This window comes from Geosmithia morbida (genome assembly GCF_012550715.1).
Source record: "Geosmithia morbida isolate 1262 chromosome Unknown scaffold_21, whole genome shotgun sequence".
NCBI classification, from domain to species: Eukaryota; Fungi; Ascomycota; class Sordariomycetes; order Hypocreales; family Bionectriaceae; genus Geosmithia; species Geosmithia morbida.
This window is the reverse complement of record NW_023336208.1, coordinates 181,923-201,635: the sequence shown is the minus strand read 5'-3', so window position 1 is coordinate 201,635 and position 19,713 is coordinate 181,923. Positions and strand designations below refer to the sequence as shown.

Sequence of the window (19,713 nt, the reverse complement as noted above, 5' to 3'; positions counted from 1 at the left end):
TGACTTCCTTCGACGCGTCCCACATTAGGCCGCTGCAGCTGCCTCTCGTTTGATTTCAGACCACCGGCCAGGGCCTCGACTGCCAGTCGTCATTCTTCCCCTCGTAAGGCAGGCGGGCACATAGGGCCTGTCCTTCGATGACGTCGTCGTCGCCGCCGTCATCGTCACCATGGCTCCCGACATCGACACCCTCATCCAAGATGTTGTCCACGCAGCCAAGCTGCCCCCCAAGGCCCGCTCTACAAACATCAAACCTACCGTCGCCAATCTCACAACAGCCGCCTATGATTACGGCCTCCTCCCAGATGCACTCTCTGACCTCATCGACCTCGTTACCTCGTCCAACTTTCTCGATCAGGCAAGTCTGAGTGCCATTGTCAAGAATCTCTACCCCGCCACCCGCGTCTCGCGTGACCTCGTCGTCCGCGTTGTTGCTTGCCTGGGCCATGGCCGCCTCAAGGCTTCTCTAAATATTCAGGCTGCCCTCATCAGGTGGCTGATCCTCGTTTACCACTCTCTTGAGTCGCCCGGTGTTCTATCACAAGCGTACCCCGTCCTCTTTTCCCTGCTGGACACGGCTGCTACACGGTGAGAACACTCCGTATCCCAGGGCTCGTCGAAGCAGTATCATCTTAAGACTGACAGTTTTCTTTAGGCCTCAGCTCAGCCATTTACTCGCTCTCATCACGCGACGAAGGCACGTGAAACCGTTTCGTATACAGGCGCTGTGAGTTCCTTCCTTCCATCTCCGTGTTGATTATGCCGCTCTCAGTACTTACGCCATACCCAGCTTGAATCTCTCGAGACAGACGGGCAACGACCCCTGCCTCGTTGGCTTATTACGCGTCTTCAAAGACTACTACCCCGAGATTATCGTAGGAGAGGCAGTTCGTGGGAAGGCATCTGCCTTCAAAGTATGCAGCATATTATTGGTCTTGGTTTAGACATGGACCTGGCTGACCGTCCTCCCAGCACCCCGACCCTGCGTGGCGCTCACGCCTGGACGAGATCCAGGATGCGTACATACAGCAGACACAGGACATCGTGTCCCGGCCGCGAGATGGCTTCCGTGTAAACAGACCGCTAAACCGCTCGAAAAGGAACAAAGTGGTGCCTCTCGTGCAGACATCTCACGCAAACGAGGCTAGTTTTTCTACTGCCCACTTGCCCCCCACGAAGTTTTGACTGACTGAGATATGTAGACTTCGGTCACTCTGGAAGAAGTCGAGAATGCTACCAGCCTAGCAAAGAGCCTGGAGAAATTGGAACCACCAAATCAACTTGTTGCAGTCCTGGCGGATCCTGTTCTGCAGAAGCTTTTACTGCTGCGACCAAGCGACGAAGCCTACCGGAGAATTGCTAACTGGCTGTATGCAGTCCTCCACGATGTCATTGACGGAAGTGCAGATGAGGATACGCTGTGGGAGCTTCTCGATGTAGTCGGGGATTTTGTTGTACGGACCAAGGTTTGTCGATTCGGAGGACAGTTTACATCCCGATCAATGACATACACTGACCAACTTCCAGGTGCTGCCACCCGTGCTACTCAACTTCTTTGCACGCTTCTTTGAGCTATGGGATGGGAGTGGACGCGCTGGTGTTATCTTTGATATCCTAGCATACACTCCCCTCCAGAATTTTGGCGGTGAGTGAGTACCGTCCAGAGTAGCCTGATGGCTCGACTAACGCACATGCCAGAGCTGTACCAGCACTTGTTCCAACCTTTCGAGACTGCCATGTCAGCCTACAGCACAAAGTTCAACCGCGACTTCATTATACTCTATACAAATCTCCTCCACTACTGGACTGGGCTTCTGCAAGCAGGCGAAACGGTCCCTCATGACGCCAGTAGCATAGTAGGCGCCCTGGTACGCCATGTCAATAATGTCGCCCTCACTCTCTGCCAGGCTCACCCATCGGTAGAATCTTCATCTGCTGTGCTCGCATTTTACGAGCAGTTTGTTCGCCTTGTCACAGACGAAAGATTGATGAACTTCATCAGGATAGAGCTACCGCCAGCATCTCTCATCTACACCCTCTTTTTTAGCAACAGCCTGGCCACAGTCTCACGCCTGTGCTATGTCCTTGCCCGCTACAAGAGGGGATTCGAGGCAGCCATGGCCACCCGGGCCCAATCGAACAAAAAGCCACAGATAGACACCCAGACATATGACCGAGTATACGTCAACCTCTACAATGGCTTCCTGATGGATATCTGCAACTGTCTGTGGCGGTCTCGCGCATTCAGTGTGGCCGAGTCAAACGCACACGGGTGCCTGATACCTCGACCAACGGTGGATGCGCTGACTGCGTATGTGACTTCTGTTGAACGGACCTTTGCGCTAGCATCCCTCTTTGGCCTGTCGTACTCGCCTGTCATTTGCCACCAGAGCATCAAACGGGTGCGCGAGGCTGAAGACGAAGCGTTGGCTAACAGAGTGTCCCTGAGGACACGGCATGCCGGCCCTGTAACGCAAGCTAGTCTGACCAGGCTAGCGAGCTCAGGCGGCATTACGCTCTCGTGGTCCGATTACCGCATAGGCGTGCTGAACGGTCTTTCCGAGGAGGGGCTCCCAGGTATCGCTGAGCTTCTCAAATGTACAATGACGGTGTTGAAGAATACCATGGAAGGAAGAAGAGGGTCATCTCAAGTCTCACAATGAGACGTGCTTTGACTATAGATTCTGACCTGCAGTTTTTTGGAGGCACGAGGTCTAATCGTGTTGGAAGCTGACCGGCTCCCGAGGCCGGTGTGTGTTGAGTAAGAAGGTTGGGTTTTCTGGAAAGAAGAAGGAGGATGTATACCCTGAAATCAAGAAAAACAAAGCCCACTATATTCACCATATAAACAGGGAGAAGGAGGAGGAGGAGGTTGATAAAACGCATATATCCATGAATGTCGTTGAGAACCTCTTCATGCTAGCCCGGTCTAGCCAAACGCAGTGTTGAGGCCGCTAAAAAGAATCGAAAAGACAAAGGAAAGGTAACAGCAATGGCTTTGCCACTCTACGACGGCTTGGCCTTGGATTCGTCGCCATATCCGCCAACCTGGATACCGCCAAATCCGTAGGTCTTGCCCTCGGGCTTAATCTTGGCATGACTCCGCGGCCCCCTCTGCCTGATGTCATCGCGCAGCCAGCTGAGGACGAGTTCGCCGAGGCGGCTGTTCCCCGTGGCGGCCACGGTGGGGTCGACCTCGGCGAGGATCTTGTCGGCCCTGTCCCACTGCTTGACGGAGCCCAGGTGCATGTGAACGAGGTGTGTAGGCCAGCCGGCGAGATTGTCGAGGATGTGGGTGGCGTAGACGATAGTGCACTCGCGGCGCTCGGTCTCGGCCTTTAGCCAGGCGAGGAACTCTGCGCGGCTAAGGACGTCGAGGTCGACGGTGATCTCGTCGAGGAGGAGGACGGTCCAGGGCCTGACGAGGCCCATGGCCAGCTGGACGCGGCGGCGCTCGCCGTCCGAGACGGCGTGCATGCGCCAATTGACATCGACGTCGAGCATGTGGACCAGCTCGTCGCGCCTGTCGGGGTAGGCGTCCCCGCCAACCGAGGCCAGGAGTTCGCGCACGCCAATGTCGGTCCGGACGATGGGGTTAAGAACCCACTCCAGTCCCAGGTACGTCACGCCCTCCAGCCCCTGCGTGAACGGGTCGGCGCCGCCCACCAGGATGGTGCCGCCCGGCGCCAGGCGCTTGCCCGCCAGGAGGCGGAGTAGCGTCGTCTTTCCGGCACCGTTGGCCCCGATGAGCAGCGTGCGCGACCGGGCCGGGAGGTCGAGGCTGATGTTGCGCACGCCGGTCGAGTAGTCGGGGAATCTGTACGAAAGGTCCCGGACCTCAATGGTTGGTGCCGGGGCCATGGTAGGCAATATTGATTCTCAAGACTGGGATGTGTCGGTTTCGAAGGAGTGAGGTCGGGAAATATATATGTGTATACGGCAATGAATGATATTAAAGGTAGCAGTGAACAGTGACGACCTTTTCTCTTGTATTTTCTTGGCCTGCAAAGTCAAGAAGTAGAGAAAAAAATACCCCTCCGACCCCGCGATGAGTAGCATGGCCCGCCGGGTAAGCAAAATTTCCACTTCTGGACCCTGGGTCCAGATACTTTACACGGAGCGCGTCACGCGTCGACCGACTTGCAGTCTTTCACGACCAGTTGCCCTTACGACCAACCCAATCAACCTTCTTTTCTCTACCTTTGTCCTTTTCCTCTCTCTCTGCAACTTCTTCTGCGCTAATTCGAAACCAAGCCCGTCATGGATAATGTATCAGACAGTCTTTTACGGGAACCATCGTACGTACACACACACACACACACACACATCCCCGTTCCCCTCCCCTCCCTCTCCCTTGCTAAGAACGACGTTTGGTTTGGGTGGAGCAGCGACTCGGCACACCAGGTTCAGATCCGGACGAAATCCGAATACCAATCGCTGCAGACCTACACTCTCGACAAGCAGCGCTCGTACAAGCAGCAGTACGGTGACATGTACTTCCTGCGACTGACCAAGATCAGGCCGGCGGTGGAGGCTGTGGCGTCGGCAGCCTGGGCGGGCACGACGATTGCCGGCGAGGAGGCCAAGCGGGTGGACCGCGTGCTGGATGTAAAGCAGGGGGAGCTGTGCTGGGTGGTGGGCACGGTCTTCATGGCCATGCCGCTCAAGCCCGACATCCTCGAGGACGTGTCCAAGGACAGGTGGATATCCGCGCCCGTGCTGCCGGACAAGTACTTTGCCGACCCGAAGGACAGGGAGATCATGCTGGAGGATGATTCCGGGCGGGTCAGGCTGGCGGGCGAGCTGCTCAAGACGACGAACCTCACCACGGGGTGCATCATTGCCGTCATGGGCACGGAGAATACGAACGGGGAGCTGGAGGTGATCGACATCAAGGTTCCGGACCTGCCGCCGCAGCCGGAACGTCGTGCCGACAAAAAGGAGGACGAGGACGAGGAAATGGGCATATCGAACGGTGGGGGGGGCGGAAACAAGGTGGCCATCGTGTCGGGCCTGTTGTTCTCCGGCTCCGACGCCTCTTACTCCCTCGAGCTGAATCTCCTGCTCGAGTTCCTCCTGGGGGAGGCGCTCGGTCCCGCGGCCCAGGCGGACATCTCCCGCATCAGCAGGCTCATCGTCGCGGGGAACTCGATATCCACGGCCAAGATGGAGGTGGACGCCCTGACGGGCGACAGCGTCGGCAACGTCAAGAAGAGGGGCGGTGGAGCAGCAGCAGCCACGAAGAAGTACGGCTATGATTCTAGCGCCTACAACGCCGTCCCGTCGCAGCTGTTTGACGAGTTCCTCGCCGAGCTGCTCCCCACCATGCCCGTCACCCTGCTCCCGGGCGAGAAGGACCCAGCCAACACCAGCTACCCGCAGCAGCCTGTCCACGCGGCCCTGTTCCCGCAGTCCAGGGAGTACGGGCCGACGCCCGGCGAGACCGGCTGGCTGGACGCCGTGACTAACCCGTGGGATGGGCGCGTTGACGGCTGGAAGATCCTCGCCACGGGTGGGCAGAATGTCGATGATGCGTTCAAGTATGTCGAGGGTAGTGACAGGCTGGGTATGATGGAGGCCATGTGTCGGTGGAGGTGCTGCGCTCCCACGGCGCCGGATACTCTATGTGCGTTCCTCTTCCTTCCTTTCTTCGTCAACGTTTGCCTCCTCTGAACTGACAGGAGAGTACAGGGAGCTACCCATTCCAGGATGACGACCCATTCGTCCTCAACGAGTGTCCTCACCTCTACATTGTAGGCAACCAGCCCGCATTTGGCACCAGGACCATTCACGGACCGGAGGGACAGACCGTCCGGCTCATAACCGTGCCGTCATTTGCCGATACAAAGGAGATTGTGCTCGTCGACACGGACACACTCGATGTAAGCAAGGTCAAGATATCGACAGTCAGTTAAGGGGATGCTCGAGAAGGACGAGTAGGAGAACTTTGAAAAAAAAAAACATAACGGAAAGTATCGATATACCCAGGGGATCAAGGGAAAGGATAGATGGTGTCTGTATTGTCAGAGAGAGAAAAGGATATGGCATCTGGTCTGCTAAATTACACTGCTTCTTACGATCTCCTTGGTTTTGCATCACCGCCACTTGACCTTGACCAGAAAGGGAGGAAGAAAATTTCCGGGAGAAAGAGAGGAAAAAAAGATTGAGAAGAAAGAGGGGTGGGTGGGCAATCCAAAGCAACGTCCCGTGCTTTTCTACGTCCTGTTCAAGGCATCCACGTACCGACGACAACACTTCTGAACCTCGTCCTGCAGACGCCTGAATTCCTCCCGACACACGACCGCGCGCACGATGCGCCCCTTGGCCATGATCTTGTCGTCCCGCCAGAAAGCATTGTGCTCCTCGCCCCCACCGTGTCTCAGCTCCTGCCTGCCGTCACGACGCACGCACAGTCTCCAAGGCCTGAGGTCAAGGTGCCAGGGTTCATCCAGTGTGGGGTTAATGACCGGGATCTCGGTGGTCCCGTCGTGGCCGCCGATCTGCTGCGGCGTGATCTGGATGAAGAGGAACTGTGAGAGCAGGTGGCGCACGACATCGAGGACAGGGCACTGGTCCTTCCCGAAGAATGTTTCAAAGGTGCACCCGAAGGTGTTATTCTGCACCTGGCCATCTTCTTGATCTTCGTCCTCGTCTTCGGATGGTGTCTTCGGATGGCGCCAGAGCACGCAGGTAGATCCGGATACCCAGGGTGTACAGCTCGGGCCCGATCCGCCTGTTGGCGTCGCTGGTCCTCCCGCGCCTCTGCGGGTCCACGAGGAGAGCGTCCACTTCCTTTAAGGGTGTGGTCCGGGGGATGAAGCTGGTTATGACGTCGGCCATTGTCTGCATGGAGCAGTCGTCTACGCGGATGAAGTCGGCGTCGACGATGGCGTGCCTTATCAGCGGGGCGTACTCTTCCACGCGACTCGTGTTGCGCTCCCGTACGATGTTGGGTTCGCCGCCCGTCGATGGCCGCTGCCGCGTGGCAGTAGCGGGGATAGTATTACGGCCGCCACCCTGGGCATAGTCGTTGTCGGCGTCGCTCTGGTCCCCCCGCCGTGAGGGCGTCGACGTCGACGGTGGCTGCGGCGTCGCGGATGCGGCAGAGGGACCTGTTCGGCCCGCACAGCACGCGTATGCCCTCCAGATGGAAGGCCCTGCAGAGGACCAGGAGGGCGACGTGGAGGTTCGGGAGGGCGTCTGCCCGCTGTGCCGGCACAGCCTCCTCCGCCGGCCGCGGAGGTAGGATGGGCCCGGTGGATGATGCGAGCAGCTCGCGAAAGATGAGCATTCTCAGCTCCACGGGCAGCTTGCTCAGGTCCACGGCCTCGCGGCGCCTCTTGACGTGGCGCTCCTCGTTCGACTCCCCGGCCTGCTCGGACGACGGCTCCCACCACCGCGGCCGCTTGGCAGGGTACCGGTACCAGTCTAGCCGGTCCGGGACCTTTGGCGGCGGAGCCGTCACGGGCTCTGGGCTCTCGCGGATCAAGAACAGGTTTATCGTCTTATGGCGTGCCCGGTTGAAGAGACGTCGGTCCAGACTCTGGCCGCCGGGACGCGCAAAGTCTTCCTCCGTGGGCATCTCCAGCGGCACGCCGTCGGGCTCGGTCTTGATGTTCCATGTTCGTCGTCGACGGGGCTGGGTCTCCCCACTGGTGGGAGGACAGGGCGCTGCTGCCGGCGTTGAGGAACGCGGGGACTCCGCTTGACCATCAGACCACGCGTCCCTGACACGTGTTAGCTGTGGTGGTCACGGGTTTGAGGGGGAAAGGAGTACACTTACGCCATGGATGGGCTAGCGGGTCGTCTGGGGCGGGCACCTCGACGGAACTGCTGGCGGGTGTGCCGGTCTCGCTGACCGTGTCCGTCGGCGGTGTACGCTCTCCGGTTCCAACAGATCCGTCCTATTGGTGGCCATGGTCATGGTGTGGTTCAGTAGACGCGGCATTCTCGTCCAAGTCATCGGTCACGAACAGGCCAGGTGATGGAGCAGCAGGGTTGTCGGCGTCCAGTCTGCTCCTGGTCGGTATATTGTTCGCCACTGGACATGCATTCCTCGTTCTGTCCTGGGCTGCTCAGGCTCAGCATCCTGCATCTCTCGGTCGGCGTCCTCTTGGTAGTTGGTGTGCAGGACCTCGGTGAGGTCTCCTTCCTGTTCTCTCTGGTTCCCATGCTCGTTCCCATGCTCGGAGTCTTGGTAGAGATGAATGCAAGAGACCTAAAGTGAAAGCTGGAAGTATTGCAACCTCTAGTAAGGGAAGAAATATGAATATATTTAGATGAGGACATGGTCTATATGACACGTGCGTGCGTATAAGCACTCTGATGGCCGTGGTGCTGAAAAGTGTTGATGCCTGCAAGTGAAGAGAACCGGAGGAGCGGAGCAGGATATGCTGCCGATACAGCAACACGGCCAGCGGGCAAACCACGACCGACTCTTTGAAATGGATGCAGCAGCAGTGATAATACTAGGGCAAGGTATCGAGAGAACAGTGAAGTCTTGTTCGATACACATCACAACTTGTTCCTTCTGATACTGGTCCCGATACTACTACTATAATTATTACCCTATAACAATGTAATGGGGTTTTGTTTCTCCGTTTGGTCCAAGTCTCCTAAGGGTCAAAGTATGGAAGCCATGATGAGATATGCTCGGCTTATTTTCCTTCTCAAACCCCTCCTGTCAGATGATAGACTGCTGCTGTATCTATTTTATTTTTTGGTCTCGGGCGTTTCTACGAGTTGCCGACGGTCTCCACTCTCAACAATTCAGGCGGCGCGCCCTTTGATATGAAGCATAAAGGAAAAGAGAGGACAGCAGAACTCTCACCTTGACATTACTTCTTCACCCGCTCATGCTATTAATAAAAAGAACTTGACCATATACAACGGTGGAGTCTGCTGCTCTGTTCCCATATTCTCTGCCCCTTCTCTTCATTCTTGCCTCACCCTTTCTATCGTGTCAATCAACTCTGTGTGCCCCCCCCACCTCCTCACCTCTCCCCCCACATAACCCCGCGACAGACTCCCGCCAAAACTCATCATGGGCTCTGTACCCGTCGTCGACAATGTCAAGATTCCCTGGATCAAGACACCATGCATCTACAGTCCCGAGGTGTCTCGCGCGGCCGGATGGTAATTCCCTCTTCCTTCCCTCCTCTCTCCCTCTCTCCCCCCCCCTTCTCTCACCTTCCTCTTTCACCTTCACCTAGGAAAACCCATCATGAAGTAGATATGATATGAGACAAAGACTAACATACGATTAGCAACATCTACCTCAAGCTAGATAACCTCCAGCCAAGCGGCTCCTTCAAGTCCCGCGGCGTCGGAAACCTGATGACTCGCGCCATGGCCCGCGGCACGCCAGACGCCCACTTCTACTGCTCCTCCGAAGGCAACGCGGGTCTCGCTTGCGCGACGTGCGCAAACACGCTCGGCCGTCCGGCAACCATTGCCGTGCCCACAACCGTCTCGCCGCTGATGAAGAAGAAGCTGCTGGCCCTGGGCGCTGCGGTGCACGAGGTAGGCTCCGTCTGGAGCGAGGCAGACGCCTACCTGCGGGGCGAGCTGCTCGCCAACGACCCGGCGGGCGTGTACGTGCCCCCCTTCGACCACCCGGACATCTGGGACGGGGTGGCCAGCGTGGTGGGCGAGCTGCGCGAGCAGCTGGCCGGCGTACCCCTGCACGCCGTCGTCTGCTCCGTCGGCGGCGGCGGGCTGGTCAACGGGCTGATGAAGGGCGTCGACGAGGAATCGGAGTGGCCGCCCGCCCCGCAGGGACAGGGCCCGGGAAGGAAGCCCACCGTGCTGGCTGTCGAGACGGTGGGCGCTGACTCGCTCAACGCCAGCGTCCGCGCGGGGGAGCACGTCAGTCTCCCGGGGATAACGTCCATCGCCCAGTCGTTGGGGGCGTCGCGCGTGTCTGACGAGACGTGGCGATGGTGGCTGCAGCGCGGCAGCGGCAGCGGCGCCGTCCTCGTCAGCCATGCCTTGTCCGATGCCGACGCCGCCGTGGCGACGGTGCGCTTCGCCGATGACACGCGCCAGATGGTCGAGGTGGCGTGCGGGGCCTCCGTCGCCGTCGCGTACAATGGGGATCTGCGCCGTCGCGTGGGCCAGGACCTCTCGGACGAGGAGTGGGCCGCGTGCAACGTCGTCGTAGAGGTGTGCGGTGGATCCGCCGTGTCGCTCGACGTCCTGGAGGCTTATCGTAGGGATTATGCCGCTTCTAGTAGCATCAAGCTGGATTGAGAAGGTTCTCGACATACGAGCATGTCCTTTGATTCATGAATTTGTGAGCCAACAAATTTCGAATTGAAACTTGAAATGGCGCACCAAGCCCTGGATAGGTAATAGAAAAAAAAACAAAGAAGAAGAGGAAGAGAACGAAAAGAAAGACACCCATAAATACTCCGTGATAGATTTCAAAATCACCTCTTCCTCCCCTTGCCCTTGCCTTTGCCCCTCGACAGAGAAGCAGCAGAAGAAGCCTTTCTGGCATCGATGAACGCCTCCATGATCTGATGAAGATCGGGATTCTTCCTGGCCAGCAGCATGACGTCTTCTGTCGTCACTGTCGTCCTCCCAGCATGATTGCTAAATGTTTCGAGATCGATGGCGACGTTTTCTGTCCAGGTCAGAGAAAAGAAGTGGAGAAGGGAGGAAAGGAGACGGAAGAAAAGGGGAGAGAGAGAGAAAGGTAGAAAAAAAATACCAATTTGTGTCCATACGAGTTCAGTCAAGGCACCGATAAATTGAGGCGTAGCATTGCGATTCCGTTCAAGGGATTCTTCGTCGACGATTTGACCTACCGCGTACCACAGGGCGGCCTTGAGGCGCTGTTTGGTCGGGAGTCAGCCATTCCTATACTTCTGTATCCATCTTGAATCTTTTTCATCAAGGGATCTGCCATCCCGGCTGAAAGAAAAAGAACTCACGTCTACGTCATCTTCTTGTGTGTCGGCCATGGTTGAGGGAGTGAAGTGGTCAAGTGACAAGTGATGGAGGATGAGGTGGAGTCGCGTTTTACGTGTCGCGGGGTCTTCTTCACTGCACTGCACCGCACTCTACCAACGACTCCTCCTCGAAAGATATACAACAGCAATGGGCAACGAAGGAATATCATGGAACTCATCATCAACCATCATCTCTCTTGGATACCCTGAACATCCAGTTTTATGTACTGCTATCTACTCTTCATCCCCCACGATATCCAAAACTGCCGTCTCCATCCTCCTATACACACTCAACCTATTCGAACCCCCACAAAACTCCTTGACATCACCCGCACACAGGGCACCGCACTCACCATCATCGTCAACCTCCTCTACCCCCTTACCAAGCTCATCACCGCAGTAGCACTCCCTCCCATACTCCGTGCCAAAGTACTCGTACTCATCGCAGAAATCCGCACAGGCCTCATTTGTCATGTCGTCGCCCGTATTGACCGCTCCGCTCAGCGCCCTGACGCCGTCGCCCTCGGTGTGACAGCCTAGCCAGACGAAATCCCCCGCTGCGGCGGGTTGCTCCGGGTCGCCGCCGTCGATGTCCGGGTCCATGAATAGCTCTAGACGGCTGGGACCGCCGCAGAATGACGCGTCGTCGCCGGAGCACGTCATGGAGCAGTCCGACAGCGGGGCCGCCGCCGACGACGACGACAGGTAGCTCCCGCAGTAGCACTCGTGGCTGTACTCCGTTGCGAAGTAGCGGAAACCGGAGCAGGATGCGGCACAGAGGGCGTTGGTCATGGAGTCGTCGGATGTCGTCTTTTGGCTGAGCGCTCGGCCGTTGGCTGGTTCGCCCCAGCAACCTACTAGGGTGTAGTTGCCTACCTCGTCGATGTGCGATGGAGCGGGGGCAGCGGATGTCGCGATTGTTGTACTTGTTGCTGTCTCGGTGGATGACGCCAAGGTACTGCTGGTGGTGCTGGCGGTGCTGGTGCTGGTGCTTCTCGTAGTCGTTTCAGGCGATGCCGTCAGCGACATCTTCGTAGTCGTTCCCGACGAGGGTTCCACTGATGCCTTGGTGGTAGTAGTAGTGACTGAACCTGATGTCGGAGACGGCGTCCCTGACGTCTGACCCCCCTGACACGTCGCCGGGTTCTCAAACTCGCGGCACTGGGCTCCAAAGCCTACCGCCCCCTTGAACTCATCCACGTACTCGCCGACCTGCACGTCGATATAAGACTGCGACGCCAGCCCCCCGGGGATCGTCCAGTTAGCCGTGAAGAAGGTGTACTCGCCCACGCAGTCCCCGGCCTCCAGGTTGATGGTCTTGTTCTGCACGCGTGGCACAGGACTGGTCGTCTGAGCAGTCTTGTACGATATAAAGGCCGATGCATCGTCGCTGCCGACAAGGTCGTTCCGCACGGCAGCGATGAGGGTGACGTCACCCGACGAGGAGAGCAGACACGACTGCGGCTTCTGGATAAGTATGCCGTCCTGCAGGGGGTAGCTCTCCCCGTTGTTGTCGTAGTCCTCCGTCGTACCGTCGGTATACTTGACCGTCACGGTGAAGGACGATATACCCGTCGATGCAGAGATGGTGGCCTCTATGGGGAAATAGGCAAATGTGTCGTCGAAGCCCCGGCCCAAGCCCTGGACCGTGGCTGAGACGGTGCAGCTGCTCGTGTTGCACGTGCCCTCCCTGTTCTTGTACGTGATCTGCACGCTGTCGATGGTGTCGTCGGCCAGCCCCGTCGTCTTGACCCGGATGAAGCCCGTCCAGAGGAAAGACTTGCCCCCCGCCGTCAGCGTGAGCTGCATGTCGACCGGCTTGACGGCATAGGCGGTAATCGGGTCGTCGGTGAGGTTGACGCCCGGGGGGACCACCTCGATCATCTTCTGCAGCACCGCCTTGCAGGTGCTGCGGAACGTGGCGGCGTCGGCGAGCGCCTGCATCGTCTTGTTGCCGTCCGAGTCGAAGACCTTGAAGTCGCTGTTCTTGGACACCTTGACCGAAGGCCCCACAACCAGTGGGTTAGTCGTGCTCCCGTTGAGGTACTCGGTCACGATGGCGTTGTCAAACACGGCTGCCGTGTCGTCGAGGCCGATCTGGTCGTCCGTGCCGGTGCCCTCGGTGACGATGTCCGGAAACTCGTCAGAGTGCACGCCGCCCAGCGTGTGCCCGCATGCAGTGACCTGGATCATCTCCTCGTTCGTGAAGCCCATGCGGTCGAACTGCTGCTGGAGGGTGTACGCCGAGTTCTGCGGCTGCGGGACCCCCGTGTTTCCCTTTACCGTTGCGTCGATGCGACCCGCGCGGATGGGCACAGCCGGCCCGCCGCACGACCGGACTGACATGTACACCCCCAGGGCGAGGAGGTCGGCCAGGCTCGACTTCCTCGATATGTAGGGGCCCATGAACTCGATCGTCGTAGTCAGGCCGGGGCCCAGGTTCTCCGTGTTGGTCAGCTCATACTGGAGCGACCCGTCTAGGCCGCCTGTGCCAAAGTAGACGCTCGCCGTCGACATGTCGTGGAAGGCCGTGCGGAGCCACTCGGCCGCGTTGATACGGCCCGGGCCCGACGCCTCGTTGCTGCACGGGCTGACCGTGTCGGCAAACTTGCGGGCGCTAAACGACTCCAGCTGGAACATGATCTCCTCGAGCTCGTCAATCTCGGCCGGCCAGGTCGGATCTGCCCAGGCTGAGCCGATGAGCATTCCTGCAAGGGCTATAAAGGGAGCGCCTCTCATTGCGTCCAAAAACAGTGTACAGGGGGGATAAGGATGGTATAGGTCAAACCATAGAGGTCACACAATCCTCGGCCGCAACGGGATATTCTGGCTTCTTCTCTATACATATAAGTCACAGTGCAAGAGAGAGAGAGATGATGACAAGGTCAAGGTCAACTGAACGGCGCAGAAGGAGAAGAAGAAGAAGAAGAAAAGGAAAATGAAAAATGAAAAGTCGTACTATACATGATCAGAATATGCGGGCGGCTCATGCAATTAAGAAGGCTTGTAAGTTGCTTTCTTCATCCATACGCGCTGGTACGGGTACACAAAACGAGCAGGCTGGAGAAGGACAGCGGCGACTGTTCACACGCATACGGAATACAGGGCAGGCACGATGCACGTAGCGACGTAGAGTGTTGCACAGAGTGACGCACAGAGTGGTACGCAGAGTGAGTGGTACGCAGATTGGTACGAGACGTCGCCAACATGCGATGCAAGGCCATGTTCTTCGTATTTCCCCCCCTTCGCGATGGAGAGGCTCACGCTGGCAAGTATTGGTATGAGGCATGCGAACCATTGGTTAGATTTCCAGTCGCATGGTCAGATTCGGGACCCCGAAGAGGCATGTTTGTGCTTGGCGCAGTTCGGCCTGGCTCTCGACCCCTTCTGGCCGGGCTGATTTCGACCGGCAGGGGAGAGGACTGCGAGTTCTTTTGCGAGCTGCCAAATGTATCTTCTCGTATGCATGCATGAGAGGCGAGATATTGATATTACGCCTCGCCGGTTGGTTGAAACGTCTTAACACTGGTCAGCATGGTGATGTGTCTGCTTGGCACTTTACCCCTGCCAGAACATGATTGCACTCGCATGCCCTTCGCATGCCGTCAGTGTGTGGATGAATCTCTCATGAAGACTGCTTAGATTGTAGACCATGGGGATGGTCTCAGCTTCAACTGATAATAATGCTTGTCGTGCAGGCGCAGATTAGGATTTTCGCCGCCGTTTCTTTTTTTAAACCCGTATTCCCGTTGACGGGCCAAGAGATGCGCAGGGGTCCGGGAGCTGAGAGCCAAGAGATGGGTGGTGGTGTGGCGCATAAGAAAGTATGTGCATAAGTAATAGTGCGGTTTCTATACGATGCACACCGCAGAAGTTGGTGCTGGTGGGGATCGCAATGGCCAAGTAAGGGAGGGTGCTGCTACTCCGTACTGGTAGGCTAGAAGTCGGGTTGTGCTGAGCCGGATAGAGATTACATGTAATATGTACAATAACATGTATTACATATACTTTGTACTGTTGGACGGAACCGGGCTGCTGGCAACGTGGGTAGGCGGGCCTGGTATGTGGGATTCTGTTTCTGGGTGCCAGACAGGGTTCAAGCCTCAGGGATGGACATGGGACGGATTTTTAAATGCGGGCTGTGACTAGCAAATTGGGGGTCTCTCTGGCTGATGTTTCCATGGAATGGGTTGCAGGTGGCCGTGCAAGTGGTAATGGTATTCTGTAAGGACGGTCGGTGTTGGCCTCTACTTAGCTAAGATAGTAGGTAGGTAGTAGGTAGATAGATCTCCTGAGATGGTGCTGTACTTTGGTGCGACCAAGTGACTTTTCGACTTGCTGGATTTGTCCATGGCCTGCGTAACAGCGAGAGTGACAGCAAGCGAGAGTAACAGCAAGCGAGGGTAACAGCAAAGCGAGAGCTGTCTGTGCAGCACCCAGGCTAAGAAGGACAAAGTGGGATATGAGCTGAGCCGGGGAGAGACAGGAAGCCGAGATACCAGGCATCGAGAAATTCATGTGAACGACGGATAAAAGAATTTCCTGGCAATGAATATACCTATAAGACGAGTTCGTCGGAATGATTGACATCATGACTTGTGGATTTTGACGACGAAGTACGGGAGGACAGAGTTGAAGATGGAGGAACGAAGCTGGAGTTGGAAACTGGAGCTGGAACAAGGTTCATGACTGAGGAAGGTACGGGTTGGTGAGCAGGCAGAAATTGAGAAGGAAGGTACGCAGCTGGAATAAAGTTGGAAGGCGCAATGCAACCAGCAGAGGCAATCGGATGCGAGAGAAGCCAGCAGCGGATGGCTGTAGACAATTTAGGACACATTGTGGCGCATCGTGTAGTCCTGCGCCACTCCAACCTGACAGTCCTTCCAAGCCATTCCACGGGTCGTCCCATCATTACATATTATAATCTGTACGGTGGCTGCCTAGGCCTGTACTACGAGTACAAGGGAAAAAAAATACAAGGTAGGTCAAATGGGACCATAACAGGCCTGCCCCATCAGTGGTCACCTTTGACTACGAGCAGTATGACCATTGTGCTACTCTTGTCTACTCTGTCTACTGTGTCTACAGATTACTGTGTCTACTGTGACCAGTATTATTCCAGCGGCTTGACCATCACAGCCTCCCCCCCCCTGTGGCTAAGCACCAGACCTAACCAATCATGAAACCTCAGGCCTCCACATCTGACGACATGACTGTCCAAAGACGACCTCCTCACATTGCCTCTCACATCTACGACCCTCCAAGCAGCCAACAATGTTACAGTCCCCAGCACCCTCCGGATCATTGACCCAGAATAAGGACCGCTACACCCGCGGACTACGGAGGTACAGATCCACCTTTCGTCTACGGAGTGCTACTACGTACGCATGTATTCACCATCTATTACAAGCATTCTAAAGCTTCCTTGCTAAGGAACTTGGCACTGTAGCATGGCTGTCAATACCACCTTGTGGAGGGTCTCTCTTCCGCGTGATCGACACAGTCGTCCACGCAATCGCCGTTATTAAAGGATGGAACCCATCCCTTTCGTGTCTGTGACGTCGTTCGAAACTCTGTTCCTTCCTCTTCTTCTGCTATTCCTCTTGGACTCCATCGTCATACATCGCACTTCATCCTTAAAAAGGGTCATCTCTTCGCCCCTCCCTCCCTTTGACATCCTGTTTCAGGAACCAACCATATAATATTCATCATACCCGTACAACATCCGAACACCTCCCAGCTATCCCATCACACCGCCACCATGGGCGCAAAGTCGGGCGTCGCCCTCAAGTCACTGCAGTGGTTCTTCCGAGGCATCGAGTTCCTGGCTGCAGTCCTCATCCTCGCCGTCTACTCCTACTTCCTCGCCACGTTGGACAACCACGGCCTTAACATCACAAAGACGCACCGAGCCGTAGAAGGCATCTCGGGTGCCGGCGCGCTCTACACCCTGATCGGTCTGATCCTGCTATGCTGCCTCGCGGGAATCGCCTTCTTCTCCTTTCTCGCCATCGTCCTCGACATTGCCTTTGCCGGCGCCTTCATCTACGTCGCCTGGGCTAACCGCTCCGGCGCCGGCAGCTGCAACGGCTACCTCGACACTCCATTTGGCCGTGGCCAGGGCAGCAGCACTGCCTCTGGTGACGACGGCTTCACGCCTCTTCCTAGCTTCCGCACTGCCTGCCGTCTCCAGACTGCCTGTCTAGCCGTTGCTATCATCTCAACGTAAATCAACCTCCCTTCCCTTCCTTCTGGTGCGTCTCGATTCTGACCAACGCAGCGTTTTCTTCCTCATCTCTGCTCTCCTAGAAGTTGCCCTGGTTCGCCACCACCGCAAGGCCAAGCGCTACGGTCCCGGCCCCGGAAACGACTACACTTCCGGCTACGGCCGTAAGCCCGGCTTCTTCGGGCGCTTCCGCCGCAACAAGAGGCGCGGGGATGCCGAGTCCGAGAGCGCCCTCCCGGCCCACACCACACCTGCTCAACTCGATGGCCGTCAGAGCTATGCCACTGACAACACTGCCCACGGCAGCAATGAGAACCCTTACGGCAGCGCCCACAACGCAAAGTACGAGACTGGCTACGGTTATCCCCAGCAGGCTGCCAACGGTTACCAGTACGGTGACGGTACCTACAGCCGAACCTGATGACTTTTCTCTTCCCATGCCAAAACAGACGCACCGACTTTCGTTTCGGGTGGTTCCCCCCCCAACCTCTCATGACATCTCAGATGAATGTCTTGTTTTTTTTTTTTCTCTTTTTTTTTCTTCTGATTTCTATCTACCTCATTCTATGATCCGAGATGGATGTTCTCATACTGTAGGCTGTTTTAGACGTTCTTCTTGAGAGACGCTATGGACTTCCTGGCTATTTATTATTACAACCCACCACATGAGACATGTCAAATGACATGTCAAGAAAGATACCCACTTGTCCTCGCGACAGAGATATGTCGCGAGACATCTCTGTCCCGAGACGATTTATTCTTAGTACTACAGATTCTGTCGCAATGGTCATTATGTCACGCACAGGACGTGATGAACAGAAGAAAGATTGATTGTGTTGATGTTGATTCTTCGAATGATGTCCGTCATGTCTATATTTTGAATGAAAGGAGTGTACTGGCTCGGGTTTTCAAGACTAATGAACAATGACGGTTGTTCATTTCAAATTCTTTTAAAAAAAGAGAAAAGACCAGCTTTCAAATGTAAATGAACGATAAACTTCTCTCGTTGACTTGATACTGGTTTCGTGATGAACAGCTCCATGCAACATGGCTTTGTATTTTTTCATCAATCGTCATTTCCTGGTGAAGAGACAGCCTCTTTCCTTTAATTTTCTTTTCCCCTCTGTTCGTTCCACGTTATCAAAGAGCGACTACTACTATTGGCACCTGAACAAAAAATTTGACCCCTTCGCCATCATGATCGCTCGTTTTACATCATGAAGAACCAGTTGCGGAATGGTAATGATATAATCCGAAACAATCGTTTCTGCACCCGGACGCATCAACGACGATTGCACCCTGTTCGTGACCTGTAAGGACCAGTCGCGCCGTGATCCAATAGACAGCAGACGACGGGTGGCCTGCCTACCTTCACGTGTTAATACCCATCGTCCATGTCCTGCGCCGCCATCTCGGCCCAGTTCACGTCCAGCTTATCCAGCTCCCTTGTGAAGAAGTCCTGCTCGTCCCTCATGGCGACCCTGATACCGGGCGCGATGCCGGCCGGGTACCTCCTGAGGTTGAACCAGTGCGTCAGCGAGCGCAGGGCCTGCTCGAGCGGCAGGGCGGAGTCCACTTCGGCGTCAATGTCCGAGCCGGCGAGCCACTCCTCGCGCAGCTCGGGCCGGCAGTGCAGGTAGACGGCCGTGATGACGCGCATGTTCCCCTGACGCCACTTGCGCCCGCAGTAGGGCACCTGATTCTTGAAGAGCTTGAGCGTGTACAGCCTCAGCTCGGGCTGTGGCATCTTGAGGGACTTGCGGATGATGGTCGACGACTTGTACTGCACCATCAGGAGGTTGCGGTGCGCCTTCTTCTTGCACATCTTCTGCATGATGCGGAGGTAGTTGATTAGCGAGAAGAAGTTGCGCCGCGAAAAGTCCGTGATGGGCTCCTCGGGCGGAGACGTCGTCGGGTACCCCAGCTCGTCTACCTCTGGTCGGAGCATGCCTTGTCCTCCGCTGACCGCTCCGTCGAACCGGAGTGACGACGTGCCGGGTTCAGGCACCGGAGGGACCACCACGCGCTGCTTTCTGATCGGTGGGGGCGCTGCTTCGTCTTCGCTCTCTTCTTCCTCCTCCTCCTCTTCTTCTCCTGGTCGTTTCGCATCCTCATCGTCGTCCTCTACTTCTCCGCCTCCTCCCTCTCGTGCTTCTCTTGATTGGGTCTTGGGTTCTCCCCGCGTGGGATCCTTCAGCTTGGACCCGAGGTTGCAAAAGTGGAAGAAGCTGGGGTATGTCAGGGCTAATCCAGGTGGTGTGTGCTATCGACGAACGGAGAAGGGGAGGATGTACCTGTGTTCTGAGCGGTCCGTCTTGCTGTCGATAACCTGTTGGATGTCCTGGTGGGCAAACAGTTTGAGGACGAGTGGGAGGTAGTTGGAGTCGAGCAGGAGCTGAGATAGGTATTCGAATTTGAGGACGTCTGCGGCGGTCAGTCGAATGCACACCAGATCAGTTGACGCCGAGTACTTTGTATAGAGATAGGAAGGGAAAGGGAAAGGAGAGAGAGAGGAGAGAGGGGGGAGGGCGA

At 56.4% G+C, this 19,713-nt stretch overlaps 9 protein-coding genes across 9 annotated transcripts in view; 4 read left to right on the top strand and 5 right to left on the bottom strand.

The window, feature by feature from the left end:
- Positions 1-169: 169 nt before the first annotated feature.
- On the top strand, positions 170-2,663 carry GMORB2_4544 (centromere protein I; the record flags this gene model as incomplete). The annotated part of the gene is made up of 6 exons (XM_035466518.1): positions 170-588; positions 791-914; positions 973-1,110; positions 1,203-1,466; positions 1,528-1,645; positions 1,699-2,663. 6 exons carry the CDS (start codon positions 170-172, stop codon positions 2,661-2,663), a joined length of 2,028 nt encoding a protein of 675 aa, XP_035318287.1.
- A 343-nt stretch (positions 2,664-3,006) lies between these two features.
- GMORB2_4543 (CCR4-NOT complex subunit CAF16) lies at positions 3,007-3,861 on the bottom strand (the record flags this gene model as incomplete). Its single annotated transcript, XM_035466517.1, has 1 exon — positions 3,007-3,861. One exon carries the CDS (start codon positions 3,859-3,861, stop codon positions 3,007-3,009), a length of 855 nt encoding a protein of 284 aa, XP_035318286.1.
- A 187-nt stretch (positions 3,862-4,048) lies between these two features.
- Positions 4,049-5,915, top strand: GMORB2_4542 (DNA polymerase delta subunit 2; the record flags this gene model as incomplete). Its single annotated transcript, XM_035466516.1, has 3 exons — positions 4,049-4,069; positions 4,363-5,626; positions 5,692-5,915. The coding sequence occupies 3 exons, from the start codon at positions 4,049-4,051 to the stop codon at positions 5,913-5,915; spliced, it is 1,509 nt and encodes a 502-aa protein (XP_035318285.1).
- Positions 5,916-6,215: 300 nt separating this feature from the next.
- GMORB2_4541 (uncharacterized protein) lies at positions 6,216-8,088 on the bottom strand (the record flags this gene model as incomplete). Its single annotated transcript, XM_035466515.1, has 5 exons — positions 6,216-6,652; positions 6,705-7,083; positions 7,169-7,704; positions 7,784-7,904; positions 7,975-8,088. 5 exons carry the CDS (start codon positions 8,086-8,088, stop codon positions 6,216-6,218), a joined length of 1,587 nt encoding a protein of 528 aa, XP_035318284.1.
- A 955-nt stretch (positions 8,089-9,043) lies between these two features.
- Positions 9,044-10,251, top strand: GMORB2_4540 (L-serine/L-threonine ammonia-lyase; the record flags this gene model as incomplete). The annotated part of the gene is made up of 2 exons (XM_035466514.1): positions 9,044-9,135; positions 9,267-10,251. 2 exons carry the CDS (start codon positions 9,044-9,046, stop codon positions 10,249-10,251), a joined length of 1,077 nt encoding a protein of 358 aa, XP_035318283.1.
- A 179-nt stretch (positions 10,252-10,430) lies between these two features.
- GMORB2_4539 (uncharacterized protein) lies at positions 10,431-10,967 on the bottom strand (the record flags this gene model as incomplete). Its single annotated transcript, XM_035466513.1, has 3 exons — positions 10,431-10,627; positions 10,715-10,838; positions 10,938-10,967. The coding sequence occupies 3 exons, from the start codon at positions 10,965-10,967 to the stop codon at positions 10,431-10,433; spliced, it is 351 nt and encodes a 116-aa protein (XP_035318282.1).
- Positions 10,968-11,189: 222 nt separating this feature from the next.
- On the bottom strand, positions 11,190-13,694 carry GMORB2_4538 (Peroxidase; the record flags this gene model as incomplete). Its single annotated transcript, XM_035466512.1, has 2 exons — positions 11,190-12,083; positions 12,135-13,694. 2 exons carry the CDS (start codon positions 13,692-13,694, stop codon positions 11,190-11,192), a joined length of 2,454 nt encoding a protein of 817 aa, XP_035318281.1.
- A 3,022-nt stretch (positions 13,695-16,716) lies between these two features.
- On the top strand, positions 16,717-17,602 carry GMORB2_4537 (uncharacterized protein; the record flags this gene model as incomplete). Its single annotated transcript, XM_035466511.1, has 2 exons — positions 16,717-17,180; positions 17,236-17,602. 2 exons carry the CDS (start codon positions 16,717-16,719, stop codon positions 17,600-17,602), a joined length of 831 nt encoding a protein of 276 aa, XP_035318280.1.
- A 957-nt stretch (positions 17,603-18,559) lies between these two features.
- Positions 18,560-19,713, bottom strand: part of GMORB2_4536 (to protein required for hyphal anastomosis) — a gene marked incomplete at both ends in the record, with an annotated part of 3,896 nt that continues 2,742 nt past the window's right edge. The window contains 2 exons of the mRNA XM_035466510.1: positions 18,560-19,409; positions 19,476-19,605. Coding sequence (XP_035318279.1) covers positions 18,560-19,409; positions 19,476-19,605 — 980 coding nt within the window. The remainder of the gene's footprint in view (positions 19,410-19,475; positions 19,606-19,713) is intronic.